Source organism: Thalassophryne amazonica, chromosome 16 (assembly GCF_902500255.1).
Source record: "Thalassophryne amazonica chromosome 16, fThaAma1.1, whole genome shotgun sequence".
NCBI classification, from domain to species: domain Eukaryota; kingdom Metazoa; phylum Chordata; class Actinopteri; order Batrachoidiformes; family Batrachoididae; genus Thalassophryne; species Thalassophryne amazonica.
The window spans coordinates 79,615,911-79,631,182 of NC_047118.1; the positions used below are offsets into that span (position 1 = coordinate 79,615,911).

The 15,272-nt window shown below is 40.7% G+C and overlaps 1 protein-coding gene across 1 annotated transcript in view; it reads left to right on the forward strand.

Moving 5' to 3' along the window:
- The window catches only part of scn4ab (sodium channel, voltage-gated, type IV, alpha, b), a 214,308-nt gene that overhangs the window by 130,521 nt on the left and 68,515 nt on the right, over positions 1 to 15,272 (forward strand). Inside the window, 1 exon segment of the mRNA XM_034189852.1 lies at positions 6,077 to 6,282. Coding sequence (XP_034045743.1) covers positions 6,077 to 6,282 — 206 coding nt within the window.

Below are 15,272 nucleotides of genomic sequence, written 5' to 3' on the forward strand. Positions count from 1 at the left end.
CAGTTCAGAACAGTCAAGAACAGATAGAAAACTTTTTTGCAATCCAGAAAGATACAAAACATGATTAGAAAAACCAAGTTGGACATGAACAAATCAAATCAAATCAATTTTATTTATATAGCGCCAAATCACAACAAACAGTTGCCCCAAGGCGCTTTATATTGTAAGGCAAAGCCATACAATAATTACGGAAAAACCCCAACGGTCAAAACGACCCCCTGTGAGCAAGCAGTTGGCGACAGTGGGAAGGAAAAACTCCCTTTTAAGAGGAAGAAACCACCAGCAGAACCAGGCTCAGGGAGGGGCAGTCTTCTGCTGGGACTGGTTGGGGCTGAGGGAGAGAACCAGGAAAAAGACATGCTGTGGAGGGGAGCAGAGATCAATCACTAATGATTAAATGCAGAGTGGTGCATACAGAGCAAAAAGAGAAAGAAACACTCAGTGCATCATGGGAACCCCCCAGCAGTCTAAGTCTATAGCAGCATAACTAAGGGATGGTTCAGGGTCACCTGATCCAGCCCTAACTATAAGCTTTAGCAAAAAGGAAAGTTTTAAGCCTAATCTTAAAAGTAGAGAGGGTGTCTGTCTCCCTGATCCGAATTGGGAGCTGGTTCCACAGGAGAGGAGTCTGAAAGCTGAAGGCTCTGCCTCCCATTCTACTCTTAAAAACCCTAGGAACTACAAATAAGCCTGCAGTCTGAGAGCAAAGCGCTCTATTGGGGTGATATGGTACTATGAGCTCCATAAGGTAAGACGGGACCTGATTATTCAAAACCTTATAAGTAAGAAGAAGAGTTTTAAATTCTATTCTAGAATTAACAGGAAGCCAATGAAGAGAGGCCAATATGGGTGAAATATGCTCTCTCCTTCTAGTCCCCGTTAGTACGTTTTCAGGGAACGTCTGGTTTTCAGGGAACTTTTAGGACAACCTGATAATAATGAATTACAATAGTCCAGCCTAGAGGAAATAAATGCATGAATTAGTTTTTCAGCATCACTCTGAGACAAGACCTTTCTCATTTTAGAGATATTGCGCAAATGCAAAAAAGCAGTCCTACATATTTGCTTAATATGCGCATTGAAGGACATATCCTGATCAAAAATGACTCCAAGATTTCTCACAGTATTACTAGAGGTCAGGGTAATGCCATCCAGAGTAAGGATCTGGTTAGACACCATGTTTCTAAGATTTGTGGGGCCAAGTACAATAACTTCAGTTTTATCTGAGTTTAAAAGCAGGAAATTAGAGGTCATCCATGTCTTTATGTCTGTAAGACAATCCTGCAGTTTAGCTAATTGGTGTGTCCTCTGGCTTCATGGATAGATAAAGCTGGGTATCATCTGCGTAACAATGAAAATTTAAGCAATGCTGTCTAATAATACTGCCTAAGGGAAGCATGTATAAAGTGAATAAAATTGGTCCTAGCACAGAACCTTGTGGAACTCCATAATTAACCTTAGTCTGTGAAGAAGATTCCCCATTTACGTAATCTATTAGATAAATATGATTCAAACCACAGCAGCACAGTGCCTTTAATACCTATGGCATGCTGTAATCTCTGTAATAAAATTTTATGGTCAATAGTATCAAAAGCAGCACTGAGGTCTAACAGGACAAGCACAGAGATTGTGTCAGGCCATAAGAAGATCATTTGTAACCTTCACTAATGCTGTTTCTGTACTATGATGAATTCTAAAACCTGACTGAAACTCTTCAAATAGACCATTCCTCTGCAGATGATCAGTTAGCTGTTTTACAACTACCCTTTCAAGATTTTTTGAGAGAAAAGGAAGGTTGGAGATTGGCCTATAATTAGCTAAGATAGCTGGGTCAAGTGATGGCTTTTTAAGTAATGGTTTAATTACTGCCACCTTAAAAGCCTGTGGTACATAGCCAACTAATAAAGATAGATTGATCAAATTTAAGATCGAAGCATTAATTAATGGTAGGGCTTCCTTGAGCAGCCTGGTAGGAATGGGGTCTAATAGACATGTTGATGGTTTGGATGAAGTAACTAATGAAAATAACTCAGACAGAACAATCGAAGAGAAAGAGTCTAACCAAATACCGGCATCACTGAAAGCAGCCAAAGATAACAATATGTCTTTGGGATGGTTATGAGTAATTTTTTTCTCTAATAGTTAAAATTTTATTAGCAAAGAAAGTCATGAAGTCATTACTAGTTAAAGTTAAAGGAATACTCAGCTCAATAGAGCTCTGACTCTTTGTCAGCCTGGCTACAGTGCTGAAAAGAAACCTGGGGTTGTTCTTATTTTCTTCAATAAGTGATGAGTAGTAAGATGTCCTAGCTTTACGGAGGGCTTTTTTTTATAGAGCAACAGACTCTTTTTCCAGGCTAAGTTAAGATCTTCTAAATTAGTGAGACGCCATTTCCTCTCCAACTTACGGGTTATCTGCTTTAAGCTGCGAGTTTGTGAGTTATACCACGGAGTCAGGCACTTCTGATTTAAGGTTCTCTTTTTCAGAGGAGCTACAGCATCCAACGTTGTCCTCAATGAGGATGTAAAACTATTGACGAGATAATCTATCTCACTCACAGAGTTTAGGTAGCTACTCTGCTCTGTGTTGGTATATGGCATTGGAGAACATAAAGAAGGAATCATATCCTTAAACCTAGTTACAGCGCTTTCTGAAAGACTTCTACTGTAATGAAACGTATTCCCCACTGCTGGGTAGTCCATCAGAGTAAATGTAAATGTTATTAAGAAATGATCAGACAGAAGGGGGTTTTCAGGGAATACTGTTAAGTCTTCAATTTCCATTACATACTCCATAAATATCTAAACAGCATTGAAAAAACACACAGATTGAAAGCTTACCCACTAACGACATTGACGACCATCTGTTAAGCAAGTTCTTCGTAGAGGTGAAGAAAGCGAACAGGTCTGACTACGGGCCCAACACCGTCAGCAGCTTTTGGGCGACACCGGAAGTTCATATGTTTATACACTGAGGAAAATAAGTATTTGAACACCCTGTGGTTTTGCAAGTTCTCCCACTTAGAAATCATGGAGGGGTCTGAAATTTTCATCTTAGGTACATGTCCACTGTGAGAGACATAATCTAAAAAAAAAAAAAAAAAAAAAATTCCGGAAATCACAATGTATGATTTTTTTTAAATAATTTATTTGTATGTTACTGCTGCAAATAAGTATTTGAACACCTGTGAAAATCAATGTTAATATTTGGTACAGTAGCCTTTGTTTGCAATTACAAAGGATTTTCACCAGGTTTGCACACACTGCAGGAGGGATTTTGGTCCACTCCTCCATACAGATCTTCTCTAGCGCTTTCAGGTTTGGAGTTTCAGCTCCCTCCAAAGATTTTCTATTGAGTTCAGGTCTGGAGACTGGCCAGGCCACTCCAGGACCTTGAAATGCTTCTTACGGAGCCCCTCCATAGTTTCCCTGGCTGTGTGTTTGGGGTCATTGTCATGCTGGAAGACCCAGCCATGACCCATCTTCAATGCTCTTACTGAGGGAAGGAGGTTGTTTGCCAAAATCTCGCAATACATGACCCCATCCATCCTCCCTTCAATATGGTGCAGTTGTGCTGTCCCCTTTGCAGAAGAGCACCCCCAGAGTATGATGTTTCCACCCCCATGCTTCACGGTTGGGATGGTTTTCTTGGGGTTGTTCTCATCTGCGGTGGTTTGAATCATATTTGTCTAATAGATTACAATTTGTTCATGTAAATGGGGAATCTTCTTCACAGACTAAAGTTAATTATGGAGTTCCACAAGGTTCTGTGCTAGGACCAATTTTATTCACTTTATACATGCTTCCCTTAGGCAGTATTATTAGACGGTATTGCTTAAATTTTCATTGTTACGCAGATGATACCCAGCTTTATCTATCCATGAAGCCAGAGGACACACACCAATTAGCTAAACTGCAGGATTGTCTTACAGACATAAAGACATGGATGACCTCTAATTTCCTGCTTTTAAACTCAGATAAAACTGAAGTTATTGTACTTGGCCCCACAAATCTTAGAAACATGGTGTCTAACCAGATCCTTACTCTGGATGGCATTACCCTGACCTCTAGTAATACTGTGAGAAATCTTGGAGTCATTTTTGATCAGGATATGTCATTCAAAGCGCATATTAAACAAATATGTAGGACTGCTTTTTTGCATTTACGCAATATCTCTAAAATCAGAAAGGTCTTGTCTCAGAGTGATGCTGAAAAACTAATTCATGCATTTATTTCCTCTAGGCTGGACTATTGTAATTCATTATTATCAGGTTGTCCTAAAAGTTCCCTAAAAAGCCTTCAGTTAATTCAAAATGCTGCAGCTAGAGTACTGACGGGGACTAGAAGGAGAGAGCATATCTCACCCATATTGGCCTCTCTTCATTGGCTTCCTGTTAATTCTAGAATAGAATTTGAAATTCTTCTTCTTACTTATAAGGTTTTGAATAATCAGGTCCCATCTTATCTTAGGGACCTCGTAGTACCATATCACCCCAATAGAGCGCTTCGCTCTCAGACTGCAGGCTTACTTGTAGTTCCTAGGGTTTGTAAGAGTAGAATGGGAGGCAGAGCCTTCAGCTTTCAGGCTCCTCTCCTGTGGAACCAGCTCCCAATTCAGATCAGGGAGACAGACACCCTCTCTACTTTTAAGATTAGGCTTAAAACTTTCCTTTTTGCTAAAGCTTATAGTTAGGGCTGGATCAGGTGACCCTGAACCATCCCTTAGTTATGCTGCTATAGACGTAGACTGCTGGGGGGTTCCCATGATGCACTGTTTCTTTCTCTTTTTGCTCTGTATGCACCACTCTGCATTTAATCATTAGTGATTGATCTCTGCTCCCTCCACAGCATGTCTTTTTCCTGGTTCTCTCCCTCAGCCCCAACCAGTCCCAGCAGAAGACTGCCCCTCCCTGAGCCTGGTTCTGCTGGATGTTTCTTCCTGTTAAAAGGGAGTTTTTCCTTCCCACTGTAGCCAAGTGCTTGCTCACAGGGGGTCGTTTTGACCGTTGGGGTTTTACATAATTATTGTATGGCCTTGCCTTACAATATAAAGCGCCTTGTGGCAACTGTTTGTTGTGATTTGGCGCTATATAAAAACAAAATTGATTGATTGATTGATCCTCTAAACATGGTAAGTGGAGTTGATTCCGAAAAGCTCTATTCTGGTCTTATCTGACCACATGACCTTCTCCCATGCCTCCTCTGGATCATCCAGATGGTCACTGGTGAACTTCAAACTGGCCTGGACATGTGCTGGCTTGAGCAGGGGGACCTTGCTGCCCTCCAGGATTTTAAACCATGACAGCAAGGTGCATGATAGCACCTTGTTGACTTGCATGGTGGCATCTTGATGACGAGCATGGTGACACTTTTCGAAGACGCAGAGTGGCACCTTGATGAGGCGCACACCTCGTTGCTCTGAAAAAAGCACCATGGAGGTTAGCGCTGTATGGAGTATTTTTTGCATACCAGTACTGGACTGCTTTGTTATTATGACACTGCTGATCATGGTATTCTGATTGAGAAACTCAGGACATGGTTGGGGATCTCTCAGCCAGTCCGGGACTGGTTTTCTTCCCATCTCTGTCACCAGATGTTTCTTTGTTGCTGCCATTCTGTCATGTGGTGTGCCACAAGGTTCTGTCTTGGGACCTGTTTGGCATTACCAAAAGAGCATTTTTGACTTAATAGCCAACTCTCATGTAGCGGTAATTTGTGGGGGTGTTTTTATTGTCAGATTGAACGACAATATTGAATGACAATATTAATTACTGTGTACACCTTAACATTATGAAAACTACATTTAAATATTCGTAATTACCTAAAAAAATAATTACAATATTAATGACTATCTACACCTTAGTAAGTCCAGGGAGTATCACCAGCAAAAACATGTAACACTTTGAAAACTATAATAAAGAGAAAAATAATTTAACTCACCACATATCTGAAGAAACCTACATGACCAAAATCAGGGGACCTTCAGAGAAAATTCAAATGGCTTCACCTTGGAATGTAGTGTAATTTAGTTAATTTAATGGAATGCACTTTCTGTGTTTGTGAATGTTATCATCAGCAACCAAAGGTGAGGAAGAGAACAAGAAGGAACATGTGGCCTTGACTTTTATAACCACTGACCAACCGGCATCAAAGGTCAACATTGTCAGCAGCAACTACCACAACATTATGTCATTGAAAGTCCCAATTGCTGAGGCTGAGTCTGACTTTGAGACACCTGACAATGAAGAAGATGAAGAAGAGAAGACCTCCCAACACTCCCAAGTAGGTGCTTACATTTTTTCCTCTTTCTGTTACGTTGACTGTATACATCACACCCTCAGTTACAACTGACCACAAATGGTCACGTCGCAACTCAATATGGAAACACAGTCAAAGTTTTTCCGACCCATGTGTGATTTTTAGAATGAAGAGTGATATTTTGGAAGTGGGTTGGCCAGGTCACCTGGTTTATGAGTTTGGGAAGAATAGGCAGTAAGTTGCAGGAAGAGAGGTAACCAGATTCTGACCATTGCATAGGAACTGGGCAGAACTGGAGAACTCGGTAGGCCAGTCAGGGTGCAGTGACTGAACAGGGCCTGTTTGTCCTGTGCACATACGTAAACTGCAGAAACAGGAAGTTAGGAGCCAGGATTGCCAAGACCCAATGGAATCTGTCAATGGATTAAGCAGGTATCCTCAGACCAATGACGTGAGTCAACAAGGCAGTGCCTACCGTGAAGCAGCTTGAGGCATCTGCCAGTGTCAGGTACACATCCTCATCCACACACCAAGGAAGACCAAAGCTATGAAGGGGACAGAAGCTACAGGCACTTGCACCCTCAGGCCATGCACACCTACAACTACGAGGGCAAGTCAGGTACACAACATGAGGTCTCATCCTCCCACCCATCGTACATAATCACCGAAACTACCTACAGGTAGTGATGGAGAAACCAAAGCTTTTTTAACCACTGAATCAATATGAATCAATTGTGTTGAAATGGTTCAGCATTTCAAAGCATTTGATACAGTTAAATATGGTGACGTCTGCTGGCCAATCTTCAACATAGCACTTGTATTGAACAATAAAGGGCAAGATGTCGTGAAACAGTCAGGCACTGTTATGTATGTTTAATAATAAAGGTTCTATACGCATCTTGAAATTTTTGACTATATTTTCTTTTAAAGACAATAATATACTTGTTATAATGTGATTGTTGCATCATAAAATACTATATGTAGTACAGATATAAATTGTGAAATGCTTGTGCAACTAGGGACTGTTATGACCATGATTGTACAAAATGATGGTGATTTGGGCACTTCAAAGGTTTTTATTTAAAACAAGATCATTTCAGTGGTGTTAGACTTGAGTCTGTACCTTTTCTTTGTTACTACCTCTCCAGTTTAGGAGAAAACCCTCTCACACGGCACAGAAGTTGCTGACATATGAAGATAGATTTTGTCCACCTTGTAAAGAGTTGGATAAACAGCTGCCTTCATCCTCCCTATATCTCCTTTTGTCACACTCTCAAACACTCACTGCACAGCAAGGGCGTAGGTTTGGTCTCAGCTTTAGGGACAATACCACCCCCCCCGGCCCCCCTGCCCACCACCACCACCCCCTAACCCACTCATACCATTAGACGCACAAGTACAGCATAATACATAACATATGATGACATAATGCTGAATAATTTAACACTTTATTTACAATATTAAGCGTGTAGGCAAACAAACAAATAGCTTAAATAACAAAATTGCACCCAAAATCACGAATCTATTCAATAGGCCTACACCTGAGAGAACAAGACAACAAAAAAATACTTGTGGAGCTAAAAAAAAAAAAAAAAAAGTTTTTGCAACCAAGATGTATAATTTATTCTCTTCATCAATAATGCAGTTGTAGGTATCTGGCAACCTAATAAAAAAAAAAAAAGGGATTTACAATGATATATATGGTGTATTACGGTAAACGAAGCCTGTGATGTCATAACGCAGAGGAAAAACACGGAAGTTTCACACTAATGCGCCGCTGATTCTCATTACCGTAAGTTCTCATGTAAGCCCTCACTCTGAAAAATTTAACACTGACAGCAAGCCAAGAACCCGTGCTTTCCAACAGCATGCTATATGTTGCATATATTACGGTAAAGTGCGTTTGGTGACTTTTGAAACGAGGCAAAAGTATGAAAAAGAGCGCAAAAGTGACAAAAAAGTACAGAGACAGACAGCAAACATAAATGTAGTAATTTCTGAGGAAAAGGCAGGATGTTAGTGTCATTTGTGAAGGTGTGTGTGGGTGTGCAGTTTATTGTAAGTGTGGCGCACAGCATTGTTCGCAAGCCCTCCACCCCGCCCTTCTTGTTTTTCTGCACCGGAGCAGTGTTGCCAGATATGAAATATGAAACTATCGTACCAAAACCTCAAAATTATCGTATTTTGGGAGAAATGATTGTACACAAACAAAACGCATACAACGTAGCTATTTTAGCGTTTTTTTTTTTTTTTTAATTTCCAAAGAATTTTATGTCACATTTTTAAACAGTAATTATAGTAATGGGGAAACTAGAACGCACTACTAGAAAGATTTTTTTTTTCTGTGAAGGGACACAAACGTGTTAATTACCAGACTAGAAAGAGTCGAATTCAACCTCGAGGTCGCTGTCGTCATCCGATGCCACTTGTGCAGATTTTGTTGAACACAGAAAAAATGTTGACACCTCCATAAGGAACTTGAACTTTTTTTATTTTTCTTGTATATCTCTTTGCTCTTGTGTTTTGTTCGTTTGTTGTTGCATTTGTTGAAATAAAGTTTAAAAAAAAAAAAAGATGTTGGTTGGGGAATCTTCCTGTCACGGCACAGATTGGATGGAACTCATTACTTTGTATGGAGAGGGGGCGGGCTTTCAAATGACGTTGTCCCGGGCGGCCAAAGCTGTGTGTGTTGTGTCTTTGATGCCGCCTGAGTGCAACGCCTGAAAAATGATTCTTGGGTGTCAGAGAGAGATGCGTGTTTGGGCAACCAACTGAAATTATCGTACATATTGGATTTTTTCCCATTATTGATCGTACATCGTACAGAGGGCAAAACTATCGTACAAATACGATAATTATTGTACATCTGGCAACACTGCACCAGAGCCACCCATCCTCTGCGCTCCGGGACCTCCCACTTTACAAATTAAGCACTGCCTGCCACGAGATGCGCTTTGTTTACGGCCATGTGAGAAGAACGTGAGCCAATGAAATTGCAACATGGGTAACCCTGTCACTCTGGCACGTCGAAAACACAAAACGTGACGACTAAAATTATAGTATCGAGTTCGCAAAAAAATAGTGAATGATTTTGTTATATAAACAAAAATGCTAAATATTGGTAGGGACTATTTTGCCATCCCAAAATAATGGTTGTGACTTGTCCCTATGGTCCATATGCAAACCTACGCCCCTGCTGCACAGACTATCACGCAAACACTCTCTAATGTTCTCACACTCACTTTACACTTATCGGCTCACTAACCTATTAATCTTTCTCTGGATGTGTATTTGATATATGTAAGAGTGTAAGTGTGTAAATCAGTATGTACAGTGTCTGAATGTTTCTGTGCCAATGTGAGTGTATAAATGTATGATGGTTTATATAATCTAATGATAATCTGACCTAAATCTCTCCCTCTCTCTCTGATTGTCAATCAATGAAATTATAGTAATAACACTAGAGTTGGGTATTGAAAACTGCTTCCTGTTAAGAATTGATACAAAATTATTTGATCCACCATCAATAGTCTTTTTGCTTAATGATTCCCTTATCAGTCTTTCAGTTCCCTTTATGCTGGAGCGGCCATTGTTTATGAGGGTGTATATCAGGAAAATGATCATTTCTCTACGTTGATTGCGGACGCAGTGTTTGTTTCTGCAGCAGGTCGCAGCACTGCTTGAAGCAGCGAAGTTTCTCTGGTTCAGGTCCACAATTTCTTCATTAAACCCACACAAAACCATTTAAAGATGTCAATTGTGACTCACCTTTTTGCTGATTAAAGTCACTAACTGGGACTCTTGTCTTGTTGTGGGCAAGAAACGAGAATCATCCCTTCGTTCCACACTGGAGTTTTTATTTGTTCCTCATTAACTTTTCATGGGGCAGCGCACATGATGGTTCTCTGGCATGAGCTGGACCCCCTTCGCCGGTTCGTAAACTGAAGTTACTGTCCCTCAGGTAAAGGACGTGATATAATAATAATTATTATTATTATCTGTTTTGTGGGACTAACTGCTCAGCACCCAACGTTGGAAGGATAGGTTCCAGCCAGAATTAATAACTTCAAAGCGAATCGTCATTTTGTCCAGTTGTCCAAGAGCCAAGGATCACTTGTGGAGAGCTTCAGAAAGAGCTGGAATTAGCAGGTACAATAAGGCAGCGCAATCTCGTTTGAACCCTGTGTGATATCGCAGGATTTGACAACTTATGCGTTCAGCCACTCCTGTTGCGCAATATATACACAGCCTAACTTCACACGGGAAAATGGTGTACTGTTTTGTTTTTGGCTGCAATCACCGAAGCAGTCGCGAAAACTCAAAGTGCCATTTTTTTTCGGTTCCCAGTAGAGAAGGGAAGATGAGGCAAATGGGAGAGGTCATGTCCGTAAGTGTTAGCCTACACAACTAACCAGAGTAGCTGCGTTCTCTCGCCTGCAGAATTGCCTCGACACGTTTGAGCTCTGCGTCATAAATGAACTGCAACACGTGTCCACTTTCCACCACATCCTCACTTTTTCTTTGCATTTTCATTTTGTTTGCTTGTAAATGCGAAGAAAGTGCCATGTTTCTGTCCCTGGGAGTAGAGAAATGACATCATATGCATCATATTTGACCCCTTTACCACCCTCAAACAAGACTGCGGTGCCCAATTGTTTCAAAGAAAACAGTAAGTAATGCACTCAACCACCATGGCCTGTATGTAAAGGTTTGAGCACCCCTGATGATTTCCATGATTTTCCTTTATAAATCGTTGGTTCTTTGGATCAGTAATTTCAGTTAAATATATCATATAGCAGACAAACACAGTGATATTTGAGAAGCGAAATGAAGTTTATAGGATTTACAGAAAGTGTGCAATAATTCTTCAAACAAAATTAGGCAGGTGCATAAATTTGGGCACCCCAACAGAAAAATACATCAATATTTAGTAGATCCTCCTTTTGCAGAAATAAGAGCCTCTAAACGCTTCCTATAGCTTCCAGTGAGAGTCTGGATTCTGGTTGAAGGTATTTGACCATTCTTCTTTACAAAACATCTCAGGTTTGTTGGTTTCTGTGTATGGACAGCCTGCTTAAAATCACACCACAGATTTTCAATAATATTCAGGTCTGGGGACTGAGATGGCCTTTCCAGAACATTGTACTTGTTCCTCTGCATGAATGCCTTAGATTTTGAGCAGTGTTTAGGGTCATTGTCTTGTTGAAAGATCCAGCCCCGGCGCAACTTTAACTTTGTCACTGATTCATGAACATTGTTCTCAAGAATCCGCTGATATGGAATCCATGTGACACTAAACGTGAACAAGATTCCCAGTACCTGCACTGGCCACACAGCCCTACAGCATGATGGAACCATCTCCAAATTTTACCATACGTAGCAAGCGTTTTTCTTGGAATGCTGTGTTCTTTTTTAGTCATGCATACCACCCCTGGTTATGTCCAAATAACTCAGTTTTAGTTTCATCAGTCCACAGCACCTTATTCCAAAATAAAGCTGGTTTGTCCAAATTTGCTTTAGCATACCTCAAGCGACTCTGTTTATGGCGTGTATGCAGAAAAGGCTCCCTCTGCATTACAGCATCATACAGTATCTCCTTGTGCAAAGTGTGCTGTATACTTGAATGATGCACAGAGACAATGTCTGCAGCAAATCTTGTTGTAGGTCTTTGGAGCAGGTCTGTGGGTTGACTATGACTGTTCTCACCATCCTTCGCTTCAGCTTATCTGAGATTTTTCTTGGCTTGCCACTTCTTAACTACTACTGTGTCTGTGGTCTTCTATTTCCTCACTATGTTCCTCACAGTGGAAACCGACAGCTGAAATCTCTGAAGTAGCTTTTTGTATCCTTCCCCTAAAAACAAAGATGTTGAACAGTCTTTGTTTTCAGGTCATTTGAGAGTTGTTTAGAGGCTCCCATGTTGCCACTCATTAGAAGAGATGCAAAGAGGGGAAATGTGTTATGTTTCGGACGCGGTCGGAGCACCGACCCAGCGTTTGAAAGGACCCAGCATAAAATAAGCAGAGCACAGTTCAAAAGATAACAGAATTTAATAAACATAACAGTGTGTGACGTGCTAAACAACTAAAAAGTCCGCGGTCTGGTGAGGTGGAAACGCGGCGCGCTCTTAACAGCGCGAACGGTCCGGAGCCACAGCAGTTCGGACCCAGGGACCCCGCCGACACCCCCCAGGTGGCCGCGACAAACCGAGTCTGTGAAGAAAGAAAACATGAGGTGAGTCCAACTCCACACAGAGAGACCCAACTCAAAGGTGCACGCAATCAGCAAACACTTCCTGGCTTAAATCTATACATCAGCTTCTCACCCTGCAGGCACGGAACAACTCAGTTCAAATCTCCACTGCAGTAGAAACTGATTAGACAATTAGCATAACGTGACAGCCCAATAACACAAGGTGTGAGGGACACCAAATCCACTGTCATTACTTCATAAAAGTCACCAAAACCAAATTACCTCAGGAAGTGTGCTGAAGAGCGTGAGACCTCACCCAATCCTCCTTCACAGACTGTGGCGTCAAACCTGGAGCGGTCTCTGCGTCCGTGTTGGTGAGATTGGTCTCCTGACGTCGATCTCACACGTCTGCTCACAAGGTCGAGTCTCTGGCAATCACACACTGTGCATTCAAGGTTTAAATGCAGCAATATCTGATCAAGACAAAATACACCACAGCTGTGAGTCCTGATGACCTGCATGTGAAAACAAGCCTCAGGTGTTCAGGGTGAGGTCCTAATGCCCAGCCACTCAGTCCTGAATGCATACCACCTGGTGGGAGAAACAGAAAACAAAAACCAAGCCAGCCAAACACCCCAGCCCACAACAGAATGTTTGCAAATGGCCACTTGAAATACTCTTTCTCATGATTGGATTCACCTGTGTAAGGAGGTCAAGGGTCAATGAGCTTACAAAACCAATTTAGTGTTACAATAATTAGTGCTGAATGTATTCAAATCAATAAAATGACAAGGGTGCCCAAATTTATGCACCTGCCTAATTTTGTATAAATAATTATTGCACACGTTCTGTAAATACTAGAAACTTCATTTCACTTCTCAAATATCACTGTTTGTCTGCTATATGATGTATTTAACTGAAATTTCTGATCGAGACAACAACAATTTATGAAGGAAAATCATGAAAATTATCAGAGGTGCCCAAACATTTGCATACAACTGTAGCACATGAAAAACAACATACTCAAAAATCTCCTGTACGTTTGGTCCAAATGTGTTCAACATTTGACATTTCTGGTTTTGGTGTCGACTAAACATTTGGCATGTCTGGTTTCAGTGTTGACTTTCCACTGAATTCCTGCAAGATCTCCTCTTTAAAAAATTATTATTATTATTGTTTTTTTAAATTGAGACAAACAAAAAATTACACAAAAACTTTACAGAGATTAAACATACCACGGCAAAACCAACAAACTGAAAAACAAGTTAATCTCCTGTACTGTTGGCCCAGGAAGTGTCACAGCAAAAACATCATAGTGAAATACATGTTAATCTCATGTGCTTTCGCTGCAGTAAGTGTTCAACATTTCAGGTTTCGGTATTGACTGAACATTTGGCATGTTAGGTTTCAGTGTCGACTTTTCCACTGAATTCCTGCTAGAGCTCCTCTTTTCACACGAGATCTCTGTCTTCTTTTTTTATTTTATTCATTTTTTAAAAATTGAGACAAACAAAAAGTAACACAACCTTACAGCGGATGAACATACCACAGCAAAAACAACGTCGTGAAAAACATTTCCTGTTTCATTGTGGACTCAAAATTTGGCATTTCCACTTTCAATGTTGACTTTCCACTGAATTCCCACGAGATGTCCACTATTGTCAATCCAGGAAGGACTCAAAATTTGACATTTCCTGTTTGGGCTTCCCTGTTCCATGAGTGAGCTTGCACCTGCACCTTTGGCACCATCACTTCACTCATCTTACACATAACTTAATTTAGGTACTTACTTGATTTCTTTGCACGTGTGGATTACTCGGATTGTTAACAATAGCTGGTGAAAATTTCAATAAATCAATAACACCTTTATCTACTGTGAAAAATGTAAATAAATTTTACCATTTATGCGCACTTAGAAACATTGACTAGTGTGTCAGTGGGTTAGTAGGCAGGCTCCTGATGGCACAGCAGTTTGGCTCACCAGTGTAGAACTAATTTTGTTTATGTTGAGCAGGTAACTCTGTGGGATAAGAGCTGGAGTACCAATAATCTGGGTTTGATTCCCAGTCATGCTACCTTTTGTGTGGGTCCGTGTCACTACACTTTCCCAACAAGTTGATCCAGAAAAAGCCACTGTTACTTTACTTAATTACTTTACTTAATTGCTTTATGATGCCCACCAATGCGATGGAGAACTTTAAAAGTGTTACGTGCACGTCAGTGTCATTGCATGGCCACAGAGTTACGGAGCTGTAGAAGCATAAATCAGGCTTTAGGATTATAAGGTACCAAACTGCAGTCAACTTAAAAAAGAGTGACTCAAACAAATGTACATTTTTTAATACACATAATTCCTAATGCTTATTTAAGGCAGATGTTTATTTTTTCAAATGGAGTTTTGATCCGGTCATTAAATGAGGCACACCCCTATTCAAGGTCAGACATTTAATCAAGGAAATACATAAATCTAATTGAAGCTGGGGATTCCCCGTAGATCATTTGGCACCTCCTGACTGTAACCAATTCATTACAAACATAGTGGATTTTGTCTGTTTTATACATATCGCAGATTTTGATTATAATGGGCAAAACTGGCTGGTCCACCTGAATCCATTATAGGCGAGTTTTACTGTATATGTATGTATGTGAGTGGTTGGAAACCATACAAGCAGCAGTGGAGTCAGTCGTACCACATTCGTACTGCTGTAGGAATGGACAATCGAATGTCATTCGTGCAAGTTGACCTGCAATCGTACTGCATTCGACCTGCAGCACGAATTGCATGAATTCCGTATGAAGTGAAGATCAAACTACATTTGTGC